General features: G+C 41.9%; 1 protein-coding gene across 3 annotated transcripts in view; it reads left to right on the forward strand.

Annotated features, from left to right (window-relative positions):
- Window positions 1-261: 261 nt before the first annotated feature.
- Window positions 262-24,005, forward strand: part of ip6k1 (inositol hexakisphosphate kinase 1) — a 28,972-nt gene continuing 5,228 nt past the window's right edge. For 2 of the 3 annotated variants that reach the window (XM_080788240.1, XM_080788242.1), the window contains exons 1-8: window positions 262-470; window positions 15,695-15,912; window positions 16,347-16,489; window positions 17,048-17,174; window positions 17,656-17,884; window positions 18,934-19,115; window positions 19,851-20,026; window positions 20,655-20,888. In XM_080788240.1, coding sequence (XP_080644366.1) covers window positions 16,373-16,489; window positions 17,048-17,174; window positions 17,656-17,884; window positions 18,934-19,115; window positions 19,851-20,026; window positions 20,655-20,888 — 1,065 coding nt within the window. In that variant the 5' untranslated portion in view covers window positions 262-470; window positions 15,695-15,912; window positions 16,347-16,372. The remainder of the gene's footprint in view (window positions 471-15,694; window positions 15,913-16,346; window positions 16,490-17,047; window positions 17,175-17,655; window positions 17,885-18,933; window positions 19,116-19,850; window positions 20,027-20,654; window positions 20,889-24,005) is intronic. The other variant, XM_080788241.1, reaches the window with a different exon arrangement.

Consider the following 24,005-nt stretch of genomic DNA (forward strand, 5'->3'; position numbering starts at 1 on the left):
CACAACAGAAACGGCTCACTTTAATACAATACTCAATGCTGCATCATCATTACCATGGCTTAGTTGGACATAACCATTGCATTTTGCGAATGTTGATGTTGATATTAAAAACATTTACTATTTGTTTATTTATTTCAATATATTTGACAAAATAAATACAGGTCAAACGCACGCACGCACAGTCGCACACACGCGCGCGTGTAAGCCTCTAGGTGGCGACAATGTATCACAACATACAAACAAATTGGAAAAGCCAACTATAGCAGCTAACATTAGCCAGGATAGTTTAGCCTCACCATTCTATTCCATTACGCATACTGTACCGCGCTGGCTGTGTAACGTTAGCGGCTCTACTGGGATGTTATTCAGCCCTTTATGAGTTGACTACCGGAGGATTGGCGTCACTGTGACAATAACAAAATACCGATATAAATCATAAAGTGACCGGATTACGGTCTGCTGATGAACGGGTGAGTTATTTTGACAGTTCACTTTTATTCATATTGCTGCGCTCTGCTGTAAAGCCACTGCTTCTACTTATTTACGTCAGCTTTGTCAATTTTATGATGTATATTCTCAGTATTGGCATGCCCTTCACTACATCCCATGACAGGTGCCCCCACACCACCGCGTATTATATTGTTGTTGTTATTCACGACTGCGTAACACGGCAGCTATGTTAGCTAACATTACCTCGGCTATGCTAACTAACTGGGAAGATGCCGCGATAACGTATGCTAGCAGCACCCTAGTTCACAAGTTAAAATATGTGCATAGAAGACGTGGTGGGAATTGTCTTTTTACAGCCAACGCGTGACAATCACACATATACTGAAGTTTCGGGAAAGCAGACAGTTATAGCTTGGTGGTCAGAGATTTGGTTAACATGAGCTAAGCTGCTAGCTGCCAGGCTAAGGTCAAGAAGCTAGCGACAGACAGCTAACGTGCCAGAGCCCAGACCCTATCACCCAAAGGGACGGTCACGCAATAAGTGGCTAGTTGGTTGCCATGGGAGATAGAGGTAGCGTAGCTTGAACTAATTCGATTAACTGTTTGCTATTCATTATAGTTTAATCAAACCTGTGTACCCCCCCCACACACACACACACACACACACACACACACACACACACACAAACACGCACGTCGCACGCACATCCCTATTGCTCTCAAAACATGTGTATTGTGTACTACTATAGCTCACCCAATATTTAATTGTTTGACTTAGGGCTCAGATCTGGTCTAGCATCTGTTCTGGTGTTTAGTAGAATACATGAAACTTCCTCCAATGAGCCCATACATACTGTAGGTATCACACTTTAGCTGCAAGCAACTATGGTTATCCATCATTTCTACGTTGAAATTCCTTCCATTGACAGTCCCATTCATGAAACAGAAAAGTCCTATCTGATTGTGTACAATGAACTCACTATATGTGCACTGTGCAGCCATGATTCTTTTCTTTCTGACTTTCTAAGTGTTTTAGAATTTTGTGGAGCGCTCATTTTAAATCACTCAATGTCCTGCTTTACTGCCTGTTTCAGAATTGCACATACATTAAACCTCGTTCACTAAGCGGTCTGTAAATTGTGTGTAAAAACAAAGCATGTAATGTGGTGTGTATTTTCTCTATGCACAATATGACGTGCGGTTCACAAAAGGATGTGCACAGCCTTGACATCATGTGCACGGATCTGGCTGTTTTGTCTGAAAGTCAGGAGCACTCCTGTGTAGATAATCCATCAGACCAACGGCGTCAACTCCGTGGGTGCGCAGGAGCCGAAGCACCCACTGGCAAAATAATAAGCCAATAATAAGTTGCGGGGCGGGTGGGCACCTTAAAATATATAGGCTACTCTAAGGTGGGCACCCACTGTCGTTAGAGGAACCCTCCGCCACTGCGATCAGTCAATAATTCAGCTCTAAATGTGTCAACTGACTATTGTTGGGCAAATATTTTATTCAAAGTTTGGCACTATTGTACTTGATTTTGCATGAAGAAAAAAAGCATTCTAATGACATACGCAATCTTTGGTCCCATGTGAGTCTGCCTCTTCCGAGCAGACGAGAGAAAGGGCGTAAACGACCTTAGTGAATGAGGCCCATTGAATCTGGTAGAAAAGTGTCAATATTTTGCCAAATACACATTTTCTGCCACAGTTTTAAAATTCATATGAAACCAGATGACATGATCTGACCCCAAGTCACAACAACAATTAATTATTGGGTGAGAAAAATGTATATGGTAGACAACAAACCAATACCTACATTTAATCTTCTCTAATGCCTAATCACAACCATTTTAACATCCCTGAATTGTTAAAATGGCCAGCTCTGCTATCCTTTTATACCTCTATGATACAGACAGACACAGTGATGTAAATAGGTTTTCAATGTAATGAGTCTCAGGATGCAGGGATGGTCTTTTAGATGAGTCCCAGGGACATTTGATGATTCCCACTTCAACAACGTTAGGAGTCATATTTTGCCATTTTTACAATTTGCAGCATTTAACTCCCATTTCATTTTATATGGTTATAATGTGGTTATATTCATGTAGGAAACTGAAGAAGAAATGATTATAACTAAAGCTAGCAAAATAGACTAGAATAAAAAACAGTATTGCATCCCGTGGATGCAGACTCAGGTCTTTGTTTTATTGCGTCCCTTAACCCATTCTGGGCGGGCACCCATTTTGGTGTTAGCACTATGTTATGCTTTAGCTATTGAAAAATAGCAGATCTACAAGCTCATAGCGCGCCACCGAGTGGCGCGCTACGAGCTTGTAGGTCTGCTATTTTTGAAAAATTCGAAGAACGACTGACATTTTTAGAATATGATCTCAGGTCAGAATGGGTTCATCAGACCAGTGTGTGTCCAGTGGAAACCTCGTATGAATCTGATCTCAGGTCAGAATGGGTTAACTATAAACTGCGTTTTGGGATGCAAAATGCACCCTATTTTAATCTCTGCAGACATAGGGAGTCGGGACACACATAGCTGCGTATTGGAGCGGAGGTACCGGGTGAAAGTATATAGTCTTGTGAGTGGTTGGACTCTGAGACTTTCTAGTTTCATACAGTAGTTGCTGAAGTTTCTGATGCGTCTCATAAGAGTGTTTGATTGAGACTAGTTGGATTAAATCAACATTGTTTAATGAAACATCATTCAGACTCACTTCTCTTGAATGATGTTGTTCAATGTGGGGATGGATGATGAAGAGGAGGAGATCCTTTGCATTTTTGTTCCTGCGAACTGTTGAATTTGTTAGTTTGGCTTCAGTGTTGCTCTGCCTCAGCTATTATGAAGCTGTTCTAGAACAAAAAACGTGTGTGTGTGTGTGTGTGCGTGTGTGTGTGTGTGTGTGCGCGTGTGCGTGACACACACTCGTGTTTATAATAGCCTAATAAACCACTTAATTTAAGTAGCACCGTACACACAGAGAATATAGTCCGTATGCATTACAATCTTAAAAGGATCCCTGGCTAATAAGACTTCTATGCCTTAACATTATATTTGCCCTGGCCTCTATAACTAAAATCTGAAATGAAAAACACCTTCAATATTTTATTTATCCTAGAAATAGTATAGATTTTCACTGAATAGGAAAAATATACTATTTTATGTATGTTAGGAGGAGCCGCTCCCAGTCGCAAGTTGATTAAATGTGTGTGTGAGTGTGGAAATAATCTACTGCTGGGTTTACATATTATATCATGATTTATATAAATGAGCACGGCAATTCGTTTTTAATTGCTTTCATTTATTCTATCCCCTTAAAATGCTGTCTGTCTGTCTTTTCTTGTCCTTTCTACCCCTCTTGTCTTGTCCTTTAGTCCTCTTCTTTGATTATGTTACTTCCCCATACCATGATCTTTGGATGATCACAGGAATACAATGTTTTTAACTTTTCATTAATTCATTCTAATAATTCTGCTTTTGCTTATCTAGGAAGAGGATCTGATCTGTGTAATCCTCGTACTCCCTATTGTTGGATGATTTCATTGTAATGCTGTGGATGTCCTGTCGGATCATGCTTTCCAGCTTTAATGATATCATAGTATTCTAGTGCGTTTACAAATTGCAGATGAGTCTTGTTGGATTTTGGAGGATTTTGTAATCGTATTGTTTCACCAGTGAGGAAAACCATTGTTGTGCTAAAATGCTTTGCTATCTGTAAATCATTCTATTGCTCTATCCAGCCAGCTGTCTGCTTCCAGTACCTTTCCTCTGCTCTGAATAACACAAATGGAACCTCGGCTCTCACCATCAATAGTCAATGGCTTCAAAGGATGTTCTAATCTAGATTAACATTTTAGTGCGTGAATAAAATGTATTATTATTTTCAAATATCAGCCAAACCCATAATGGCAACGTTATGGGTTTGTATGCTATAATTAATCAGGTATTGCGATTTTACATTTAGTGTAGTACATTTATCTCTTATTGGTGAGTTGGATTATACAGGCTGGGTACCATTCTTGTGCTTATCAACCCTCTGCAGCTAACCTCTAATATATCGCAAAGTAGTGGACCGATCAGCATCTTATTTCTTGTGCACGCTGCCCTGTAGGCAAGGAATTAAACTCCAGAATAGTTTCCACATGCTTGCGTTGACGGACCTGTTGGTACTAGTGAACAGGGTGCGAGACAGCTGAAGGTGATAGTCCAGGTTTTGAGTGTCAGGGGGAACCGATGCATGTGGGTTGATATCATCAGCATGTGACCGTTGGTGTGGATGGGACCTTGAACATGCTGTGTGAAGTTGACCCAGTCCCAACAGCAACAGGAAATCAATGGCAAACTTGCATCTGCTTGAGAGTCCACATGTATTTTTGAAGACACCCAAAGCAGGAGTGTAGATAGAGAAATAGAATGGACAGCGGTGAGAGTGGCTTAGGAATAGATAGATAACCCAGACAATGAAGGTAATGGAGATTTAGTGTGGCGATAGATGTTTTAGACAGAGCTAAGAAGACCCAGCCAGTGTGAAAACAACACACATAAATCAGGTGACATTATTTGGTACTGTGCGTTCTTTAGCCAGGATGTCAGCTCCATGGATATCAGCCAAGCCACCACTGTCTGTGCATGATCCATTGAGCGAGTCTTCTAGTCTGGGTCCAAGTGGCTTGATTTTGTTTGTTTCGGTTAAGCATATAAAGGATAACAATATTTCTATATAATGAATGTTATAATTATTTCATCGCTGAGGAGGACAGAGAGCTAATTGTTCCATAATATTAACCTGTTGACAAAACTTGACATGCAGCATCCCAGACCTCAAACTGCTAATCGCTGTGTAAATAAAGATTAAAGAATAAAGAGGCCACTAAAAATGTTATAATGTAGACTACAAAAGGTTCAAGCCATTCTGCAATGGGCTTTCAATATTGGCCTGTAAAAAATAAATAAATCAGAGCAAATAAATTGTTGACTGTATATTATCCTTTTGCTGTCCCATTAGGCCAGCTGCATTTGCATTGCTGTAATATTATCCAATTTTGAATCACATGTTGAATTGATGGGGGTAAGCAATCTCACAAAGGAAGAACAACCCCCTTAATCTGGAAAAGTGAACTTCTGTTGGCAGGCATATTTAAAAAAAAAACATTGACATACAATTTACAATTTAGGCATTTAGCAGACGCTCTTAATCCAGAGGGATTTACATTAAGCAAGAACAAAAAAGCATGGGAATACATCACATAAAAAGCGCTGTCCCGGCGTTTTTAGTGAGGATACTTCCAGCTTCCCTGCGTTGGCTGATCTGAGTGCGATCTGACATGACTTGTTTTGACATGCATTGACAATGACATACATATTTTGTTTGTATTTGTAATATTTAACTGAAAGGCAGTGAATACTAGTCACTCAGTGAATGCAGTCAGTGTTATGGCTAAGTGGCTTTAGCAGAGCCAAAATCAGCTGTAAATATTTAGCAGACAGGAAACCAAGAGAAGTGAGTCTGGTTTATTTTATGCTCTGGCTGGCTGGCAAAGCTCCCCTCTGTTAGTTCAAAATCAGACAGATGTTACTGTACCTGTCTGGAGGGCTAGGCTAATGTATTCATAATGTGCCCCAGTCAATAAATTAGTTTGGCCGATGTGTCAGTCATTATTCAACTCTTTTGAGGACATTGGTTAGTGGTTACGGTAGCAATGTCGTCGGCAATCATGCAGCTGATGTGAACCAAGTGTGTGGTCTATAGTCTAGACTAGGACTCACCAAATGGTATCGGATCCAAAAATCTGGCCTCGGTCGGGCTGTAATCATGGTCTTGAAATGATCAAATATGAAATACGTGTGTCGTGTGCATACCGCTATTATCATTATTTCGCTAAATTTCCTCAATGACAAAATTCGACAATGAGCTCCCATGTTTTCAGTGTTTAATTCTATTGAATCAGACTTGTGTATAAGACAGGTTAAAGACGAGAGATATTGTTTTCCTAATAAAGTGTTTATATAGAGATGTAGGCCAGTGTATGTACTTGTACTATGTACTGTACATCTCCACACAAATCTGCACAAGTCATGCAAACGAGCGCTCGTTTGCATGTGTCGCACTCATATTTGTGTACGTGTTCGTGTGCGTCAGCAGTAGCCTTTATTTCTGTAGTTCTGCTTCATTTCAATAACACTGAGCAGCACACAGCGTTCTACAGCACACATGATGGTTTTATCTGGGATTAAATCCCACCACAGTATTCTTTCCTTCTCAGTCTCTTTCTCAGCTTTCCTGCCGTATCTCTCCTTCACCGCTGCCTCCTCAGCTTTTCCACTGTCTGTCTCTCCTACACCGTCTCTCTGTTTTCCCACTGTCTGTCTGTCTGTCTGTCTCTCTCCTAAGATTTCCTACTGTCTGGCAGCTGAGCTGTCCTTCCTTTTTTGTAAATTATAATTTTTTGGATGATTCTGGTGGTGAAATATTTTAGTTTACACTTAAAAATGTGATGGATATTTCAAAATGTAATTCTTGGTCAATAGTAAATTTGGTTAAATTGCCCAGTGGTAGCTCACTTTAATGTCAACAAAGTCCACACCCACAACACCAGAGGGAGTTCAACAAACCATGTGCAACCCAGATTCGGAACAAACAAGGGACTAAATTAATTTCGCTCCTATGCCACCAAAATGTGGAACTCCCTACCAACAGCCATTAAGACATGCAAATCCCTTGACTCCTTCAAAACCGCTCGCAAAGGGCACCTACGGACGGCTGCAATTCGAAACTGGCCCCCGTAAAATCTGAATTCCCCACCCACCCCTTTTCCCCTTCACTGTATGTTCTTTCCCCCCTTTTTACCTCCTATGATGATTTCCTGTTTTGACTATAGTTGTGTATATTCGTACCTCTAAATGCAAACTGTTAATAAATCAATCAATCAAAACTTTATATAATACAGTGTCTTTGAATCTAGTGAAAGTGATCCAGTCATTCTATCTACTCTAAGTTTCCTATTAGCGAGGAGGGGATCTTCCGCAGATTCTGTCGTTCTTCCGGGTTCTTGGAAACCCCCCAGCCACTGTGTTTAGTTTTACTGAGGTTAGGTTTAGGTATGCTATAGTTTTACTGAGGTTAAGGTTAGGGTTAGGTTTAGGTATAGTTTTACTGAGGTTAAGGTTAGGGTTATGTTTAGGTATAGTTTTACTGAGGTTAAGGTTAGGTTTAGGTGTAGGCTGTCAATCACAGCGACTGCCACTGGTCAGTCACAGCGCACCCTCTACGTCACTCTGTACTCAACCCGAGGAAGGAACCAGTAAGCCAATAGGGATGAGAATAACACAGTTATCACATTGTTGTTGTTTAGCTACTAGACTTTACTGAAAGTCCTTGGCCTGTCTCCTGAGTCCTGACACACACACACACACACACACACACACACACACACACACACACACACAGGGACTAGCATCTAGAAATAGCAGTTTAATCTGTTTGCCAGTGTGAATGGGTGAGTTAATGCTAGCTCTGTCTGTCTGTCCTCACGCTAATTAATGATGTAAGCACTGCTCGCAGCTCCAACCAAGCTGATTGGCTGCCTGCTTCAGGTCAGCCACACCCGGAAAGACACTGGTAGTCTGTGGATTATAGATGTTGTCTCTCTCAGAAGTATACACGACATGAGGCTCCCTCTTGCATGCAGCTGCCATTCTCATTGAAAAGACCCTCATATTGATGGCCTTTAACTGGGGGAGACAACAACACAGAGCAGACGGTCAACCTTGGCTGTGACATTGACCAACACTTCCTAGCTGTCCTCAACGTACACCACGCTCGCCAGTCGCCACTTCTCTTCTCTGTGTTCTCTATCGCTCACGCATGCATGCACGCTCGCGTGCACACACACACACACACACTCGTTGTTTTTCGGTTCATATATTGTAATGAGTCAAACACTTCACCCATTTTCAAGTTATTTTCATATGATGCTCATTATAAGACTGTCTACTCTACTCACTTTATGTCTCAGAGGTAGGCTGTGGACACAAAACCGCCTATTAGTCACATAATCTGCAAACAATAACATCTTGTTTTGGTGATTTCAAACAAGATTTCAAACAAGATTTCCTTTTTTATTGATGCAAGAACCATGGCTTCTATTTCAGCATGCTAAATTACATTTCCAGGAAGAGAGAGAGGCTGTAGTTTCTTCTAGCTGGAATCCTCATGGATGGTTTAATTAATTTGGTAGGCATGTTTCTGGACTGTCCATATCCCACAAATGAGACACAGAGTAGACTAGACGGAAATAGTCCCATCCCATAATGAGCATTAGTGAGAAGCAATTATACGAAGATATGGGTGAAGTGATCCTTAGAGGACAACTTATTTTCTTTTCCTTTGCTGCTTCCTTTCGTTTTAGCAATTTTAGCTGTTTTTGACAGGGTATTCGAGCATGGGGCTAAATATGTATTTTTTTACAACATTTTATAGCGATTTCTTTTTTTATTATTTACTATAGTCCTACTAGACCTCAGGAAATTCCATCTGGCCACAAAACATCACGAGATCTACTGAATGTGTCAAACTGACATTGAGCCTATGACACAGTGTGGCTTCCCCCCAGTAGGCTACCTTCACATTCAGTAGATCCTGTGATCTTCTGTGTCCAGATGTAATTTCCTGAGGTCTAGTAGGACTATATTAAATAATAAATGCCCCCTGTCAAAAACAGCTAAAATCCCTAAAACGAAAGAAAGTAGCAAATGAAAAAAAGATAACACTCATCTTTTACTTTCTCTAATAACAACCTAAAACATGAACCATGGTTGAAAAAAACTAAAGTTGTCCTCTAAACGGTCTGAAGCAATAATGTCAAACTGCATGTATCGCCGTCTGTCTTTTTCGAGTCCGATTCCGGTTCTGCTTATCGATTCCAGTTTCTAATGGTTCCCTATATTTCGGTTCCAAAATGGTATAAAAATAACTGAAATAAGAGGTAAATGTTTATTTAATGAAAAGCTTTACTTTATTCCTTTAAGCCTTAGTCAATTTAAGACATGTAATGAATAGGGTAACATTCCCTCCTTTATTCAACACTGGATAATACAGTGAAGTGAGTGATCTAGGTTTTCCTTTTATTTTCCGTATTAACCAAGGCATTAGTGTTGTGTAGGCTACTTCTCTTACTACTACTGACAATAACCAATATAAAAGCCTGTCTGAGAGAGAGAGAGACACACACACACACAAACACACACACACACACACACACACACACACACACACACACACACGGTGAGAGAAACCCCAGATGCCTTGTGGTCAGGACTTCACTACACAGGCAGAAGTTTTCGCCAACATAAACGGTGTCTCTTTGACTGCTGCTGCCGGTGAGGTGCTGCTGGTGGTGTACTGTTGTTGACTGGCGAGTGGTATCAGTATCAGTGTGTGTCTGAGACATGGGTGTATTGGTCGGAGACCGCAACACATCAAACACTGTACAGTCTTTCATGTTAATCATGCTGCATTAAATGTTTTGACAAACCAGACGTGCTAATTAACTTTCCACAAGTATTGCACTTGGCCATTTGCTTGGGTTCTCTCTTATAGTGAAGCAATACTTTTGAGCGTTTTCCAATAGGAACCGATAGGCAGAACCGAAATAGAATTATTTGTATGAGTACCCAACATATTATCGGTCCCCATCCCTACTCGTGTGCGTGTCTCTCTCTGTCTCTCTGTCTGTCTCTGACAGTGAGTGCAAGACCTCAAGTCAAGTCCTCGTTTAGGGTCAAGCTTGGTTGTGGAGCCTGATTGGTGGTGCGCAGAGCATGGAGTCTGGATGAACAATGTCTCATCAGAGAGGAGGTGGCGGGTTTCAGCTGGATATTGTGCAACCACCTCCAGACAGAGAAAAATATGACAGAATAGAACAGTGTAAAACGGGACGGGACAGGAAAGCACATGTGTTCTGATTTTTGATGTCTGGTTCTATTTTGAGATCCTCACATCTCGTGTGTGTGCGTGTGTGCACAAGAGAGGGGTCTGGTCTGCATCTGGGTCTCTTCATGTTGGACATAGGTAGACGGACATGTTAGCAGAAATACAGACAGAGATGTTAGTAGAAGGACAGACAGATGAAAGGCAGACCGACACGTTGGTGGACTAGGGTGTCTTGCATCAGGGCCACTTTATGCATTGTGTAAGAGGCGTTCCCCCGTTAAATTGGCTATCTTGTGCCACAGCCTAAATCCTTAAAACACCTCCGATACCCGTTACATTATGCATAGGTGTGGTTTTGGCGTTATATAATAATAATTAAACCAATCGCTGTCCACATGCCATTGCCTTTAAGAGATCCATTACGCTTTATGCCCAGTGATATCTCCCTTACACTAGGGCCCATGGAAAGGCAACACGTTGCTGCCTTAGTTGAAATATATTTATTTTTGATAGAGTTTTGTGTGTCCAGTAGGCTATCTCCTCGCCTCGTCTATCATCCACTCTGACCAACACAGTAGTCTCACTCACACACTGTGTAATCTATGACGTCCGATCTTTCATTTGGTATCGCAAGTGTATAGCCGAAACGGTATGAAGCGAAAACGAAAAATCGGATTAATTATTAAACAGACTTGAACTGAGGCGAAATAACATTGGAAATGACACCCTTCTAGCCTTTAATGAATCTCTCAAGAACAGATTCTGAGCTGCGTTACCGAATCTGTCAGCAGAGCCATTCAGAACATGCATACGTTGTTGATGGTGGGAATGAAAACACAGGCGCACCATAGGAAGTGGAGGGCTGAGAGCGGGCCAAACGTACCAACATCCTTTTATACACATTCTATTGAGGCCTGCCCCCAGAGGCAAATTCAAAGAAAACAAACGGCAGAAGGTGTTTTTTTTTGTCAATGGGTTCCCAGATTGGCCTTTAATTACCTCAATAAAACCACATTTGTGGTTTTATTGATCATTTATTGATTATTGATTCATCTACGTGTTACTGATTATGGGGAATTTTAGATTATTGTAATCTGGGGTGATGAAACTGAACGAGTGAATCGCGCACAATGCACCTTGGCACAAATTAAATATATAACTTCTTGACTAGACAATTAAACGCAATTACAATCACAAAAACTAACGATTTTCCCGATTTCTATATTTTAGAATCGACAGGAGAACGAGTCGGAAATCGACCTCAAAGGTCAACCTATATATTCTAGACTTTAAAATTAACCCCCAGACAAACTCATTTACATTTATTACTTACTTACACTACTGATTTGAAATAAATGCAAAAATATATTATTTTCGACAGCCAGCAGCCCATCAATGTCTACTGATTCCAAACCAGCAGAGGGATGTGAGAGGAAGAAGGTCTGGCTAATGTTTAACCCATTTTGAACGGGAACCCGTTTTGGTGTTAGCATCATGTTATGCTTTAGCTATTGAAAAATAGCAGATCTACAAGCTCATAGCGCGCCACCAAGTGGCGCGCTACGAGCTTGTAGGTCTGCTATTTTTTGAAAAATCGACCTCGTATGAATCTGATCTCCGGTCAGAATGAGTTAATGATGTCATCATCGCTACACTCATATTAGTGGCCCGCCTTCAGCAACGCACACTTACAAAGCAGCCTGTGACATCATCACATGAGTCATCTTTGAGGAGCTTACAGAGAGTCCAGGGGAAGAGAGGAAAGGAGAGATGAAAAATAATTTGGGGAAAACGCCAGCATGGATGGAAGAAGTGAGAAAGCTTGGTATAATCTATACAACACTGTATGTACAGTATACAGTGTATCAGGGGTAGAGTAAGTAGCCTTGCCGAGCCATGAGGCCCATAGGGCAGGAGCCTATGTCCTGTTTCTGTAGTGTGAGACAGCCTGATGTACAAGTACACCCCCTGGACATGACGCTAGTACAGTATGTCGCAGGGACTTACCCCCAATCCAATCCAACCCTTGATGCTGAGTGTCAAGCAGGGAGGCATTGGGTCCCATTTTTACAGTCTTTGGTATGACCCGGCCAGGGATTGAACCCCAACCTCCCAGTCTCAGGGCGGACACTCTAACCACAAGGCCACTGAGCTGGTGTATCAGGGCCCAGGGTACTTGTATTATATTCGTAGAGTGTAGCAGTATAGCAGCAACTAGCAATAACAATTGTAGTAGTGGTAGTACTAGTAACAACAGCAGCAGTAGTGTAACATGATTGTCTTGTCTTGGGCCTCTGTGAAAAAAACACACAGAAATAGGATCCAGCAGGAAAGCACGCACATCTTAAAACATTCTACGGGTGCTGAACAAAAATACGTACAGGTGAAAGGAGATGTACAGTAGTTCGCACACCGGTCTTGAGCTCCAAAGTCTTATTTCATGGAGAAGAGAATACAACGTTTCGAATCATTCCTGACGAAGACCCGAAGGGGTCGAAAAAACGTTGTATTCTCTTCTCCATGAAATAAAGATGTGGAGTTCAAGACCGGCATGCAAACTACATCTCCTTTCACAAAACACACACACACACACACACACACACACACACACACACACACACACACACACACACACACACACACACACACATATCATGTCTGTGATACGTCTGTAAAAGGGGTCTAGTGATTATGTCAGCTCCCATCCGGCAAACAGCCCTTGGCTAGCACCACGGACAGCAGCTGATTCAATGTCAGATTACATCTTCGTCAGCCAGCAAAATGACAAAGATGTGATCTGACATTGAAACGTTGTTTCTTTTGCTTTCCACCCTGTTCTATATTGCACAAGGCGCCTCCAATCACCCGAGTTGCTCCAGCAGCGCCTTCTTTATTAAAACCTTTAGTTTATATTCCAGAATAATACATGATTTGGGTCAGTCATGCACATACCTAACGGCTTCCCAACCGCACACACACACACATGGCCAAATGTGTTCAAGCTGAAGGCACTATGGAGGAATCAAAACCCCACTGCCAGTGCCAGCACTCCACAGTGCTGGCAGTCAGGTACTGTGTACCACACTGCGTCAACCCAGACGTCATCAGTAAAAATCTTGAAATCAAATTAAAACTCACAGGCAACCAGTTTAGAGAGGCAAGGATGGGTGTAATCTGGTTGTGTTAGAAGTGTCTTAGAAGTGAAAGAGTCTAGCAGCTGAATTTTGCATTTTGGAGACGGGAGATGGCTTCTTGAAGTCTTAGAAGTTATGCCAGACTCAATTTTCCACCATTTAGCGACACACGTTTTGTTACTACTCAATTGTGCATGAGTCATACAAATACATGGATTCATTTACGATTGGCTTTGATTGACTTCCAAAGCTTTTAGACCCTCGATGCAACTCATCCTGCGGAGAATTGTAGGTTATTAATCTTTAAATGTATTTATTTTCAATTTCAATTGATACATTTTATGCCTTTCTTTTGTCATTATGCCAATTAACCCTCGGATGAGTGTAAATGTGATTAAATCAAAGCATGGATGGCCTTTTCAACTTCTTTAACTGATAAATAAAAATAAAACTCCTACATGCAGTTGCACTGACAACCTCTGTCATTTGATCAAGGTTAAGTTATTGTAATAATAGTAGTAGTAGCTCACAGTTGATAAATATAGATACCTGTCTTGGCATGCCATTGGTCCTTGCCCAAGGTTATCCAACCAAACGCCAGTGTATCAGGCTGAGCTCATGAGCCCATTTTAAGCTCATGCAGCCGGGCAATGCATCGAGATGGTTTTTCCAGAGTGATGATTGTAATAAACAGGTCATACGTGACAACGTTTTAATTAGTGTCACTCTTTATCTATTTCTGACTCTGTCTCTATCTTCCGGGTGTCTTGTTCCATTATGTTTAGGGATCGACTGATATGGGTTTTTCAAAGGGTTTTAGTAGTGATCAAAGAGACCAAAACCGATATTAATTAATTTATGTATTTATTTTTAACCCATTCTGACCTGAGATCAGATTCTAACGCACAGAAGAATGGTGGTTCTTTTAACGCATTTTGATCAGATTCGAAAAATCCTGACAGTTAAAAAAAAATAGCAGACCTACAAGCTCATTATTATAATTAGCTCCCACTTCGCAGCATTTCTTATGAACTGAATTAAAGTACCGGTTCCCCCAAAAATCATAATGAAAATTAATAATTACAAACTAATCTAGCTGTTCTCTTCAATTCAGCAGCACCGGGTTGTGAAGCGTAAATGTCCCACCGGGGCACCAACGACAGTATATTACATACTGTATTACATCATGTCAGTCGACTACTCCCCTTCAGCAGCACCAGTTGCAGAGAGGAGCACATACGCCTAATTTATGCCTCGTTTCATAGAGTTTTCATAGAATCTCCCAATATTGGCCAAAATATCAGCTCAAATAGTTTTTTGCCCCGATTTCGGTGATATCGGCAGAGAATCGGTAATTATGTCATTTGTGTCTCTGCTCTATTGAGGAACACCTGGTCTGAATGTCTCTGCTCTATTGGGGAACACCTGGTCTGAATGTCTCTGCACTATTGAGGAACACCTGGTCTGAATGTCTCTGCACTATTGAGGAACACCTGGTCTGAATGTCTCTGCTCTATTGAGGAACACCTGGTCTGAATGTCTCTGCTCTATTGAGGAACACCTGGTCTGAATGTCTCTGCTCTATTGAGGAACACCTGGTCTGAAATCTCTGAATGTCTCTGCTCTATTGAGGAACGCCTGGTCTGAATGTCTCTGCACTATTGAGGAACGCCTGGTCTGAATGTCTCTGCACTATTGAGGAACGCCTGGTCTGAATGTCTCTGCACTATTGGAGAACACCTGGCCTATTTATGTATTTATTTTCCCAGACCGGTGCTGGTGCATGCCATGGTCCAGCACGTTTCCAATTTGCTGCGCAATCGTTGTATATTGGCTGCATACGTACGTGCAGTAACTGCAGTTGCTCTTAGTTTCAACTCGATCAAGGTGTCCGATGGGCAAATACACAACAATGTGAGTCATGACATCCCCCGTCCCCCAAAGAAATACACAACAATGTGAGTCATGACATCCCCCGTCCCCCCAAAGAAAGAACTTGACGGAGCCAGTGAACTCAAGTACAATTCCAGCACTGATTATCGTCTACAGTTGATCAGTGGGAGCTGCCCAATATAACCTTCTAGTACTTACAAAACCCCAAAACGGATAAGGACAATTTAATTGCATTATTAAATAAAACCTGTCATTTTTATTTCCTGTGCCTCAGCAGGACGCTGTGAGTGACCCTGTCAGACTGAGACTTCGGCCCTTCCCCTCACCCCCCCGCCCCTCTTCAACATTCTGATTGGTTTCCTGGGCTGTCGAGAGGTGGATTGGAGCGCTCCGATTGGAGGAGGCTGGGTGAGGTGTGTGTCGGGCTGGCTCCACCCCCACCTGGGGCCAGCGTGCAACCCCCCTCGCCCACGCCACGCACACACAGCCAGGGTACCGTAACGTTCATCTATCTATCTATCTATCTATCTATCTATCTATCTATCTATCTATCTATCTATCTATCTATCTATCTATCTATCTATCTATGCGTGTGTCATGTCTACAGCAGTGGTGCCCATGCCTTTTATGTTAAGGACTTCCAAATATAAATATGTAATTTGACTGTGGACACCCATCTAAAGTGATTTCTGTGCCTGTAACCCCCATGCAAGATTTGTGTTTCAAAAACATTCTAAATCTAAAAAGAATTATATGGGGTTAAAGTGGTTAAACTGATTCTGATGCCATATTAACGAATTGTGCTTGAGACCCCCTGGAAACGCTCAAGGACCCCACTTTGAGAATGTGTGTGCGTGCGCATGTGTCTGTCTCACACACACACACACACACACCTGTTGACTGTAACTCCTGTCCTCCCTCCTCAGGAGGTGCTGTGCGTGCTGCCGGAGCCATGTGCCTCCCTCATCACACCAACGCCATGGAAACCAAGATGTCGGGGGCCAGGCCAGGCCATGGGGGAGGGGCTCAAAGAGCCGGGGGCGTGTCTCTGGAGCCCTTTGTACACCAGGTTAGGAACTTATTGGAAAATAGAGAACTGATAGAAACAGGAAAATGGAGTAAGTTCTTGAATATACTGCATGTTTACTTCGGGCTATTATGCCTATTTTCTTTGTTTGGTCCCAAATAAGTACTAATGCCAACAGAGAAGCTCACAGCTTTCAAACAGAAACCAAAGATACACAGTGCACGTCTTTCAGTAATAAACTCACCTACTCGAGGAACCGGTATCTGGCATGAAAAATGGATGAGTGCAACACCTCTCCAGTGCTCTTCAGACCTTGTGTTGAGATTCACGTGCGTCCGGTCCACTCCAAACGTGCATCCTTCTTTCATTTTGACTAGGCTGAGGGTCAACTGCTCACTCTGTGCTGTGGGCCATAGATAGCAGTGTTTTTCATTTTGGTACTGGAGAAGGGTGGAATGTATAATAGTTACAGAATGTTACAGTATGTTAATACCAAAAGCAAAGGTTGTTTCTTTCCTTTTTTCTATACAACAGAACATATCAATCACTTGGATATATATTTATGGATGTATTTTATTTATTTTTTGTGTGTGTGCGTAGGTGGGCGGTCACACCAGTATGATGCGTTATGACGACCACACGGTGTGTAAACCAATGATAAGCAGAGAACAGAGGTTTTATGAGTCTCTGCCTCCGGACATGAAGGAGTTCACGCCAGAGTACAAAGGTAGGTCTCTATTCTCTGTGGTACTCCCTCAGCCAGCCATGCATGCGTGCAACATTTCTAGGACCTCCATTGTTTATAAATTATTTGTGGGCTTGCTTGCAACGAGGCTAGCACACTCAGATCCAGACCCCTCCTAGCTTTGCATCGAAATATTGTTGAGCAAGATACTGAACCCCCGACTGCTGTATGTTCATCATTGTAAAGCACTTTGGATAGCGGCACTATAGAAATGCAGACCACTTACATGTAGGGTTGATAATAAAGTTAGTTGATTTCAGAAATATATGTAGTGTTTTTTTAGTCTTTCAGTTATTGAGTTGAATTTCTGTTTTGATCCTGTACTCTCCTCTCTCTATCTCCTCTCCCTCTTTTCTCATCTGTCCCTGTCCTCCACTCTTTCTCCTCTCTCCTTTCATCTTCCTCTCCTCTCTCTATCTCCTCTCCCTGTCCTCCACTCTTTCTCCTCTCTCCTCTCCTGTAGGCGTAGTGATGGTGTGTTTTGAAGGAGATTCTGACGGTTATATCAACCTGGTGGCATATCCGTATGTGGAGGAGGGAGTGTTTGATGCCGAGGAGAGAGACCCCCACTGGCCCCCAGAGAGAGAGCAGCCCAGAAGGAAGCATTCCCGTCGCAGCCTTCATCGCTCTTCCTCGGACAAGGAGGAGCGCGGAGAGAGGAGGGAGGTGCATGAAAGCGACTCGGCTGAGAAGTAAGTAACAGGAAATCATGCCCCCCACCCCCCCACATAGAGCTGGGTGATGTACAATATTGATGTAGTGATGTGAGACGGATCATGGTTATGGATTTTGGTTATCATCACGTCATGATATAGCTTAAATAATAAATGCTGCATTACAGTAACGTGGTGTAAGTTTATTAACTCGGCATGCTGTTCCATCAGAGTCAATTGAACAAAGAATGCCTTCCGTGCCTTTTTAGGTCATCATATCATTATATAATAATGAGTTCTTGAGTGTAAACTAAATATATTATGAAAGCACCAAGAGTCATCCCCAAAATATCTGCACATGCATAGTCGTCTTCCCTTGGGAGCGGGGTCTGTCTGTGGTGGCTTTTTCGCTATTGAAATTCTGAGTACTGTTCACTGTTCCTAATCATGGCTTTCCTTAGTTTTGGGTCGTTCACAGTGCTCAGGTGTTCTGCCCATGTATATTCTCTATTTAGGGCTAGATAGCATTACATTTTGCTTTGGTTTTGGGTTGTCTCTTATCAGTATGTCGGGTAGCTTTTCTTTAGTTTTTTGATGGGCGCTAGTCCCTCCTATGTACAGCTTTTTTGTCCTGAAATCTTGACAATGAAAGAAGAATGAACGTCATATGTGTCTGAACAATTTCTTTAAACATTGTATCGTGGTTAAAAGATGTTGACAAATTAATTCATGAAGAAGTATATTACATTTTTTATTGGATGATGTACGACAAGAGGGCCCCTCAATTCATATGGGTGTGATTTATTTTCTTATCTGTCCAATGGGTTTTCCGTCTAGTAGTTTGTGCACTGGTCCCTAGACCAGCTGACTAAGGGGTTATCCCTGTAGGATATGGAGCGTGTCTGGGTTGCTTTCTTTTAGTTGGTTTTAAAATGGAAGTGCCCTCTTTACTTTGATAATGACTTGAGTGGGTATCGCACTAATTCTGCTCTGCCATTGCCTCACTTTTCTCCTCTCCTCTCCTCTCTTCTCATTATCTTTTCTCTTCTAAATGATCATTAAACTAATTCCCTTCTACTCTGCTCCAGTCTTTGTGAGTTGAAGAGTCCCAGGTTGGAGATGCTGGTCCACTGTGAGGTCCCATTCCAGATGTTGGATGGCAACACTGATCTGAGTTCAGAGAGAATCACTCACAACCCCTGGAGTCTCCGCTGCCATAAACAACAACTCAGCCGCATGAGGTCTGAGTCGAAGGACAGAAAACTCTACAGTATCCTTAACTGAGATGTTTCAAACGCTCGCCATGTACTGACCCCAAAACCAACATCTTGAGATCAATAGCACTTTTGAATAGTACTGTATCTATATTGCACTTTGAATGCATCAGCTTTTTATTTATTTTAAATGCTGTCAGCTCTCTTTCTACTTTTTAATGTTTTAATGCCTTTGCCTCTTTCTAATGTGTCTGTTGTGTTTGAGGGGCGCTAGCCCCTGCTATATTCACCTATAGTGTAGATCTTCGTCTTACACAAATATTAAATTCCCATTCACAATGAATGGAGAATTTACATCATATGTAGACGAGCAAATCGGCAATTTTTGTCCTTCAAAGACTAAATTCACATTGACAATGAATGGATGATGTACGATGATGAGAGCTCACTTGACTTCACACAGGTGTGATTTTTATTATTGAAGTAAGAAGTAACAATAAAACTGATTCCGATGATTTGTATGTACACTGTAAAAACGTTAATTTAATGTTTTTACAATGTTAACTTAACTCTGAGTGTAAAAATTGATTGAAATATTAGTGTGTTTAATTTAGTCACCTGCCTGGGAAACGCGCAGACAAATCAGAGGTGTCAGACGTTTGGTACTGTAGAAAGAAACTCAGCCACGGTGACGGAGAGAGAGAGGAGAGCGCCAGACGATCTCACAAACTTGGGTTCAAGCCATCTTTGCTGTTTGCCATTGCTATTCCTTAGCCATGTTTTTATCCCAGAATTCCTGCTGTTGGAGAACGTTGTCCACCACTTCTCGTACCCGTGTATTCTGGACCTAAAGATGGGAACCAGGCAGCATGGTGACGACGCCTCCGAGGAGAAAGCAGCTCGTCAGATGATGAAATGTGAACAGAGTACCTCAGCTACTCTGGGGGTTAGAGTGTGTGGGATGCAGGTAATACTACTACTAGCACTGTAATAATATTCATATTCATAATTAGTTACTCATTGTGAATTTAGGTGGTTTTATTAATTGTATCAATTGGTCAATTATTATTAAATATTTCATCAGATGGGTATTAGAGGTAGCACTACGAATTAATTGAGCCAGGAATATCCATCCATCCATGTTCAACCGTTTATCCGTAGTCAGGTCGCGGGGGAAACAGCTCCACCAGAGAGCTCCAGACATTCATCTCCAGAGCAACATTTATTAGTAACTTCCTCCTGGGGGGGATCCCGAGGCCTTCCAAGGCCAGTGAGTCGATGTAATCCCTCCATCTGCGCCTTGGTCTGCCCCGGGATCTCCTCCCAGTGGGACGTGCATCGAGGACCTCCCTAGGGAGACGGTCTATCGGTCTTAACCAGATGCCCGATGCACCTAAGCTGGCTCCTTTTCAGGCGAAGAAGCAGCGGCTCTACTCCGAGTCTCCCTCGCGTGACTGAACTTCTCACCCTATCTCTAAGGGAGATGCCACAGCCACCCGTCTGAGAAAACTCATTTTGAAGATTGCTCGTTTCGGAGCCAGCGATATTATTTTGACATTTGCATTGTGATCCTGATTGTGACCATGTGTGTTCAGGTGTACCAGATGGACACGGGTCACTACCTGTGCAGGAACAAGTACTATGGCCGTGGTCTCTCCATCGAGGGCTTCCGTCAGGCTCTCTACCAGTACCTGCATAACGGGCCGGGCCTCAGGCGAGACCTCTTTGAGCCAATCCTGAGCAAGCTCCGCAGCCTGAAGGAAGTGCTGGAGAGACAGGCATCGTACCGCTTCTACTCCTCATCTCTGCTCATCATATATGAGGGAAAGGTAAGGTCATCGCATGCGCTCTCTTTCTTTCTATGTCTCTCTCTCTGTCTCTCTCTCTTTCTTTCAATTACACTCGCGCACACACACAGACGCACACCACATGTGTGGAAAAACAACAACACGTAATCCGCAATTATTCACACAAAGAATAACAGAAAATATAATATATAATAAACCAATGGCTTTTCAGAATTAACCTACCCCTAAAAAACGAAAGAAATCTACTAATGTCCATTTAGGGGCTCTGTAGCATTCTCACCAGCTCGCATTGCCTCGTCTTGTCAAGCTAACCTAATCTATGCTAGATGTGTTTTCGGAACCCAAAATACATTCTAAAAATTGCATTTAAAAATGTATTATAAAAGATTCCAACCCTATTGACTTACAAGTTACAACTCAAATGGCGCACTAGTCGTTCCCGAGCGCGGCACGGCTTCAGCTCACCGCTCCTTGGCTGCGGCTCACCGCTCCCAGAGATGGGTCAAATGCGGAGAACAAATTTCACTGTCTGCGGTAACGTGTGTGACACGTTTGACTTTGATGCATGAGGCCATCAGCTGCACAGCACAGCACTCGCCTTGCGGCTCGCTCAGGGCAGCTCAAGGCCTTACTTGACTTTGTTAAGTGATGCAAAAAGAATGCATTTGTTGTAAAAACATTCTTTATTTCAATACATTGAAACGTTTTTCTAGCCAAAGCTAGCGCACAAGACAGCTAAATAATGTAGACTGCCTTATTGTTCAGAAGCGTGCACTGCTACAGTACACCCTGCTAAACCACGCTCATCCGACTGAAAGAAACACTTGGCTTTTAGTGAGTCACATTGCTTCAAGCTTGAAAAATCGTAATAAATCTGTTCTATACATTTCAACACAATTCAAAACAGTCTATACAGACTTGCTGCATGGTCTTACGGTCTAATGGCAATTGGTGAAAAAACAAATCTGACAAGGCTAGATTTCACATGCAGTTGTAGCTGTTCTTAGCTTTCAGAATATTTTTGCAAAGCAACTGAGAATGAAGTGAACAGAAAATGTATTGGGTAAATTATGTACAAAGTTGCAAACGGCAACAATTTACATTGCAACATTGTTTATCCAACTAACTGTAGGTACTGTACTAGGAATGGAAACTCATCCATCGTCTATACTCAACATAACATACAACAACAACTCAACAATACAGGATGAATAGCCTCTGGATTAATTAGTGACTAATTAATTAATTACTAAACTAATCAGTAGTGACAGCCGAGGCTTCCCTCCTCCTAACCATTCTGGGAAATGCAGTCAAACGTTACAGCATGCAAAAAGAATACAAAGTACATTATTCAAGGAAAGCCCACAAATACATACCGATAGTTATCAATGTACTGCTATTACAGAGGCAGGGCAGTTACCCTTATTGTATCATCAGGTATCATAACTTAAATTCTTATATATAAATATACTGTAAGCTAGGCTAATATTGTAATGCAAGTTAGTGTCTAGCCTTCTATCGTTTATTGGCTGGTATCTGGCTTAGGAGGTCCTTGGTTTGGACCTGTGGATTAATTAGAGACTAATTAATTAATGAATTAATAACTAAACTAATCAGTAGTGACAGCCGAGGCTTCCCTCCTCCTAACCACCCTGGGAGGAAATGCAGTCAAACGTTACAGCATGCAAAAAGAATACAAAGTACATTAAAGTTCCACAAATACATACCGATAGTTATCAATGTACTGCTATTACAGAGGCAGGGCAGTTACCCGTATTGTACCAGGTATCATAACTTACATTCTTATATATAAATATACTGTAAGCTAGGCTAATATTGTAATGCAAGTTAGTGTCTAGCCTTCTATCGTTTATTGGCTGGTATCTGGCTTAGGAGGTCCTTGGTTTGGACCTGTGGATTAATTAGAGACTAATGAATTAATTAATTAATAACTAAACTAATCAGTAGTGACAGCCGAGGCTTCCCTCCTCCTAACCACCCTGGGAGGAAATGCAGTCAAATGTTACAGCATGCAAAAAGAATACAAAGTACATTAAAGTTCCACAAATACATACCGATAGTTATCAATGTACTGCTATTACAGAGGCAGGGCAGTTACCCGTATTGTACCAGGTATCATAACTTACATTCTTATATATAAAAATACTGTAAGCTATAGGCTAATATTGTAATGCAAGTTAGTGTCTAGCCTTCTATTGTTTATTGGCTGGTAACTGGCTTAGGAGGTAGTAGGAAATCGGAAGGTCCTTGGTTTGACCCCGACCCCCCCCCCCCCCCCCCCCCCCAACCAGGCTTACTGTCAAATTGTCCTTGAGTAAGACTCTGATGCTCAACTACTTCCTGAGTGGAGGGCTTTTATTAATAGAGCCCACTGCTCCTAATAGTTAGGAGTGGTAAAATGCAGAGATCAAATTCCAGTCATGTGCAAAATGTACTTGGCAAATACCCCGGGTATTTACTGTATATATCACCTTCATGGATGATGTCATGTGTCTTATCTAATAATAATAATAATATCTCAAACTTATATAGCGCTTTTCTGAGTACCCAAAGACGCTTTACATGGGCGGACTTTACAGAGAACAACACAACTAAAAACTTCTGAACGGGAACCCATTTTGGTGTTAGCATCATGTTATGCTTTAGCTATTGAAAAATAGCAGATCTACAAGCTCATAGCGCGCCACCGAGTGGTGCGCTACGAGCTTGTAGGTCTGCTATTTTTGAAAAATCGAAGAACGACTGACATTTTTTTAATCTGATCTCAGGTCAGAATGGGTTCATCAGACCAGTGTGTGTCCAGTGGAAACCTTGTATGAATCTGATCTCAGGTCAGAATGGGTTAAAAGACAGTGAAAAGGGTTAGCTAGGGAAGGCATTGAGGCAATGTTGAAGAGGTGGGTCTTGAGGGCGGTTTTGAAGGTTTGGAGGGTGGGGGCATCTCTGAGTGCATTCCATCCCTTCTTATCTAGGGATGGCTATCGTTTAAAAACAATGTAAATTTGTGTTTTCTTCTCGGGTTGTTTTATGCCAGTTTACTATATTTGAGTTTGAGTTTCATTAGACGTACTATCATGATCTAAAACGGCAATCAAGTTAGGCATGGTTTGTGAATCT

Source organism: Protomyctophum bolini (assembly GCF_963924005.1).
Source record: "Protomyctophum bolini genome assembly, chromosome: 2".
Classification (NCBI taxonomy): domain Eukaryota; kingdom Metazoa; phylum Chordata; class Actinopteri; order Myctophiformes; family Myctophidae; genus Protomyctophum; species Protomyctophum bolini.